The sequence below is a fragment of the Condylura cristata genome, unplaced genomic scaffold (assembly GCF_000260355.1).
Source record: "Condylura cristata isolate star-nosed mole 26May11 unplaced genomic scaffold, ConCri1.0 scaffold00034, whole genome shotgun sequence".
NCBI lineage: Eukaryota > Metazoa > Chordata > Mammalia > Eulipotyphla > Talpidae > Condylura > Condylura cristata.
Genome location: NW_004567135.1, coordinates 5896006 through 5901350, shown reverse-complemented (window position 1 = coordinate 5901350; position 5345 = coordinate 5896006). Strand labels below are relative to the sequence as shown.

The window sequence follows — 5345 nt, the reverse complement described above, 5'->3', positions numbered from 1 at the left end:
TTTGTCCTGCTGATGGGGTGCCCTCTGCCCACCCCAGGGCCCCTGCGGCCGGTGCACTGTCTTCATCTCTGGGCCTCCCCATCTGGCCAGGGAGCCTCAGCTTGTTGGGTGACGTTGGAATGGAAGCAGTGAAGGAGGAGGGCCGGACACCTGGGCCCTCCCCGCTCCCCCGACCCCCAGGCTCCCGGTCAGCCTTGGGGCGGGCCGGGCTTGCCAGTGACCAGGCTCTGCAGTCTTCACCTAGTAGCTTTCAGGCCTCTTCTCCACCCTGAGCCTGGAGGCCGGCAGCCTCCTCAGCCCTCCCCCTCCTGGCCCCCCTGGGTGAGGGTGTGTGCTCAGAGCCTTCTGGGCAACCTCACGCTCATCCCCACAGACCCAGTTCAGCCTCCCAGGACCGAGGGGGGTCTGGGCAGCTGGGTGCAGCTGGGCTCCAGGCCCTGCGGCCGTTCAGTGCCGCCCTGGAGCTTCCGGCTGGTACTGCACAGCAGCCAGGCCGAGCTGCCCAGTGGGAGGAGCGAGAGGGCGTGGCAGAGTGAGTCAGGTGGCCGAGGGTTGCGAGGGGTGGGGCTCGCTGGGGACGGGAGGGTGGGGTGCAGACAGCACATTCACCTCCACCCCTGACCCCATCTCAGCCTTCAGACGCTGGCTAGAATTCTTTTCTGACTCGCTCTCTCTCCCACGCTGGGGTCAGGAGCGCCGTGAGGTCCCCACGCGGGGACTGGCCATATGTCTGTAGGTCTCTGATTCTGCAGATGTCGCGTCCGCCTCTCTCCCCAGCCCTTCTTTTACTTTCTGCAGTTTTCCATATTGCAAACACAGTGTTGGGGTGCCTGTCGTGATCGCCAGTCTGGACTTGACGGAGGCTGGCCTTTAACAGGCAGTTGGATCTGGAGGCCTCAGCTTCTACTCAGCTTTGGGCTCCCGACTCCTGGCCCTGCCTGGTCCTCCATCTGTGACCTGCCTCAGACCCCGTGCTGTGAGCTGTAGGTCAGGGTGGCTGGGCCGGCTGTGCAGGAGGCCGTGGAGTGGGGGTGAGGCTGCTGCTAGCGTCCTGGTGTGGAGGGTCAGCTCCTGGGAGGGGAGCTTTGGCAGCAGGGGGCGACTTGAAGCCCCTCTGCGGGCATCTTGCCTCTGTCCTGGATCTGGCGGACCCTGAGCGCAGTGGCAAGCTGCCCCAGGCCCCTGGGCAGAGGCAAGGGAAGGCCAGACCTGGCCAGAGGAAGGCGCCTTCAGCCGCCACCCTACATGCTGCTCTGGGCACCTGCTCAGCCTGACGTTCCCCTGTGGAATTGACAGGCCCAGCTCTAGACCACTTGAGAGGTGTGGCTTTGGGGTTTCCTTGCTGAATTGGGTTTCTGCTATGGGCTAGGGCACCCTCAGTATAGCCCCGGTAGGGTGAAAAGACGGTGGAGGACCCTCCCAGGTGGCGCAGCGGGTTAAAGCACAGCACTGAGAAGCTGAAGCCGCTTCCGCATGAGTTCGATTCCCGCCTGCCCCGGAGGTGACCACATGGCGCGTCAGACCTCTCCTGACCCGCCCGCTGCTCCCCTCAGCAGTGTACTTCGTCGATCTGTCTTATGTACCCCACTCTGTCTCTGGTGAATCCTCTCACCCTCCGCATCTCTGGCCTGTACCCCAGTTCTGTTTGCACAAATAAATACATCTTTAAAAAAAAAAGACGGTAGCCACCTAGCTGGTGGGACACTGCCATCAGAGCCTTTCTGGAAAGAGCAGGGATAAGCAAGAGCTTGGTAAACAGAAGCAGGAAGTGGAGCGTTTAGTGCATCTGCTGACCTGTTTAGACATGCCCGTCCCCAGGCTGCAGAGGGTATAACAATGCTGGCTGGTGTGGCATGGGGGTGCCACTGTGGGGGGCCCCGTAGGGGGGTGCACCTCCAGGCTGGCAAGAGTTACTCCTGGGAGCCAGAGCCCGAGGGGGCTGCCAGATGGGGACCACCTTCCTGCGGGAGCCAGGCCAGGGTGGACAGTGATCGAGGGGGACTTCATGCTGCCCAATGATGCCCCCAACTCGCAGCAGCCGGGCAACCCTGGCCGAGTTTTTAAACCTCCGAGCCTAGGTTTTGTCCTCTGTAAGGTGGACATAGTTGCTGAACGGAGGCCAGCTAACACTTACGTAACACTGTCATATGCCAGGCCTGGTTCTGAGCGCTTTGAGCTATGCCACAATAGGCCACTGAGGAGGGACCATTGCTCTCCCCTGTATAGGTGGGCAGGTGGAGGCCCAGAGAGACAACAGAGGCAGCTCAAGGCAGGGATCACGCTTAGTGAGATAAGCCAGAAAGACAAAGAAAAATACCGGATGGTTTCTCTCACAGCAGGAACATAAAGGACCAGGGGGAAAAAAATAATGAACCAGAGACTTAGTGCACTGGACTGTGGTGATGGCACAGGGTGATCTGGTGGTGGGAAGCCCACGGGGATGACAATTGAGATGGAAAAAGGCACAAAATGATATAAAAATAAACTATTATATTAAATTAAAAAAATTAAAGTGCTTCCTCTAAAATAATCACGAACATGTTATTAAAATAGAGATCAAAAAAAAAAAAAACAAACCAGCTCAAGCTCACACCATTACTGAGTTATTCAAATCCCAGCTGCATTAACATGAGGTCGGTAATTGTTATCGCAGCTTCTCTGGGCTAAGGGTGCAGCGAGAGTAAAGAAGTGTTTAGCACTGAGCCCGGGGTTTGGTAGGTGCTGAGAGGCCACAACTGTGGCCCGTGGCAGGCAGGGCAGCGGCCCGTGGCACAGCCGAGCAGCTTAGCTGCGCCAGGCTCCGTGCAGGGGGGGTGCCCAGGAGGATGCCGGCCGGCGGCGGGGGCAGGCAGCAGGTTCCACAGCTAATCTCCCCGCAGCCGGCTGTCTGGGTGAGGCACGCGGGGTTCCGGCTGGGTGCAGCCAGCCCCAAGTGCTCTTGGGAGCTGGGGGCATCTTGGATGCCGGGGGAATATACATCCTCTCCCAGCCTGCACCCCTGAGGGGCCGAGGGGTTGCTGGGGGAGGGCTGGGACACAGAGGTGAACGAATAACTGAAAAATAGCCCATCAAAAAATTTTTGATCATATGTTGATTAACCTTTGTCCATATTGGGTGAAATAAAAATATCTCTCTTTCCCTGTATGGCTCTTAAAAAATATGGTTGCTAGAAAAGTTCAAATTGCATACGTGGGCCCTCCCTGGAGGCACAGTGGGTGAAGCATTATGAGGCTCTGTAGCTGCTGTAGCACGAGTTCGATCCCCGGCCAGGGAGCTGACCGACACATGGCTGGCAGACCTCTCCTGTCTGCCCACTGCTCCCCTCAGTAGTGCATTTCAGTAGATTGCCTGCCTGTCTCTTCTGCACTTTCAGCGCCTGGCACCGAGGAGGTGAGTGAACGCATTAGCCCTCACCGCCAGCCGATAAGCCTGGCGCTGCTTCTCTCCCCATTTCAAGATGAGGAAACTGAGGTACAAAGAGGAGAACACTGCCCAGTTATGGAAATGGTAAAAGGAGGTAGAGTCGAGGTTGGGGGTCCGCAGGCTGCGAAGTTGAGGGCTGCTGGGCCTGGGAGCTTTGCGGGTGTGCCCTGGCGGTGCCCGGCTGTGCCTCGGTTGGGCCCGGCCTCACGACTGCAGGGCCCCTGGCCTGGCGTGAAGCTTGGGCTCTGGCTGGCTGAGGGGTGTATGAGCAGAGTGGGGCAGATTCTGGGGGCACACCGGCTCGCAGAGCGCTTGGGCAGAGAAACCCCAAGCAGTTCTCAGGGCAGTGATGGGCATGGTGCCTGGGCAGCCCCAGAGTGGCCTAGCTGTGGGCGCTTGGCCGGGGGTGAAGCCTGTGAGGTGGCAGATGTGGGGGCCACTTCCCTGCTGCTGCCAGGGCCCTGGGTGTGCGCTCTGCCTGGCCTCCCACGGCCACACACGGGCTCTGGCCCTGGACGCCAGGCTGCGGCTGACGCTGCCCCACAGCCCCGAGGGCCACCTTAGCAGAACTTTTTGACCGTGATGGTGACTTTGACCCCTGTGCTGACTCTGGCCGAGTGGACCTGCCAGCTCGTGGCTGCACTGAAGCCGCACCCTTTCCTCCTCTGCCAGACACGGGGATGCGGACAGGGGGCCTCACCCCACAGGATGCCGGGATGCAGAGTGGGGAGGCCCAGCAGACTGCTGTGGGGTGCGCCAGCCTCGTCGGCCGGGCTTCTCGTGAGAACGTGTCCCTTAGTATTTATTGCATTGTTTTTGCTCCCAGAGAAGCTAGTGTTGTCTGGGAACCCGAGAGGCAGATTATAGGTCTCCCTGCCTTCACCCGGGCTGGGGGGGTGGGGCGCGGGCCTGTCAGAGATAGAGCCTGTGGTCTGGATTGCGGGATTGAGGGGAGAACGCAGTGAGAGGCTGTTCCGGGCCCACTGGTGCCCTGCCCCGGCCACCTCCTGAGGGACCCCGGCGGCAGGTCCCCTGAACACGCCAGCGGGCACACGAGGCCCGGTCTCCCTGGGAGAGGGGCCTCTGGGACCCTCCCCAGGCTCCACGCAGCCAGTGAGGAGGAGACCAGCCGGGTGACGAGAGCGGCACGGGACAGGTCAGCAAGCCAGATATGGCGCGTGACTGCTGGCTGCCCCGTGTCCCCCGCCAGCCGGTCTGTGGGCTCTGGGCTCGGCGGACATGGGCCCTGGCCCCTCACCTGCTGGTAGATGGTCTTCATCAGCTCCACGAAGCTCTGCAGGCCTTTTAGCTTGGTCTCCAGTTCGGTCCGTCGAAGACACTCGGTGTCCAGGTCCTGGGGGCGGGAGCAGCGCTGAGATGGGGAGGGGAGAGGGGCCCAGGGCAGAGGCGGGGGTGGGGGGCCTGCTTCCTGGGTGAGACGCGGGGTGGGGGTGGGGGGATCCCCAGGGAAGAACAGGCAGGGTGTGGGCAGGGGCCTCGCTGGGTGCTGTCTGTGCCCGGGGACGCTGCCTCTGAGGCTTTGCCTGGGGCTCAGGCGGGAGAGAGGACAGCGGACTGCGGGGGGAGGCCCAGGCCACGTGGGGGGTGCCCAGGTCACATGGCGGGGTGGGGGGGGCCGGCCGTGTGCAGGTACCTTTTTCAGCTGCACGAAGGTGAATTCCATGTCTGTGCGCTTGGAGATCTCGTCCTCATACCTGGAGGCGGGGAGAGGGGCGGACAGGCACAGGGCTGCTCAGCTGGGTGTAGCAGGGGCGTGGGGCTCGCTCAGCCCCCCGGAGGGGGTCTGCTGTCCTGCGGGTGCCTTGTGCCAATTAGAAATAAAGGGCGCACTTCCTGCAGGGGATGCAGCCCCTCATGTCCTATGACTCTCCTCCTCCGACGCCCCCCTTCGCGCCGACAGC

The 5345-nt window shown here is 61.4% G+C and overlaps 1 protein-coding gene across 1 annotated transcript in view; it reads right to left on the bottom strand.

The window, feature by feature from the left end:
* Positions 1-5345, bottom strand: part of KRT80 (keratin 80, type II) — an 18266-nt gene that overhangs the window by 4156 nt on the left and 8765 nt on the right. Inside the window, exons 3-4 of the mRNA XM_012732309.1 lie at positions 5078-5138; positions 4682-4777 (exon numbers count right to left, since the gene is read on the bottom strand). Coding sequence (XP_012587763.1) covers positions 4682-4777; positions 5078-5138 — 157 coding nt within the window. The remainder of the gene's footprint in view (positions 1-4681; positions 4778-5077; positions 5139-5345) is intronic.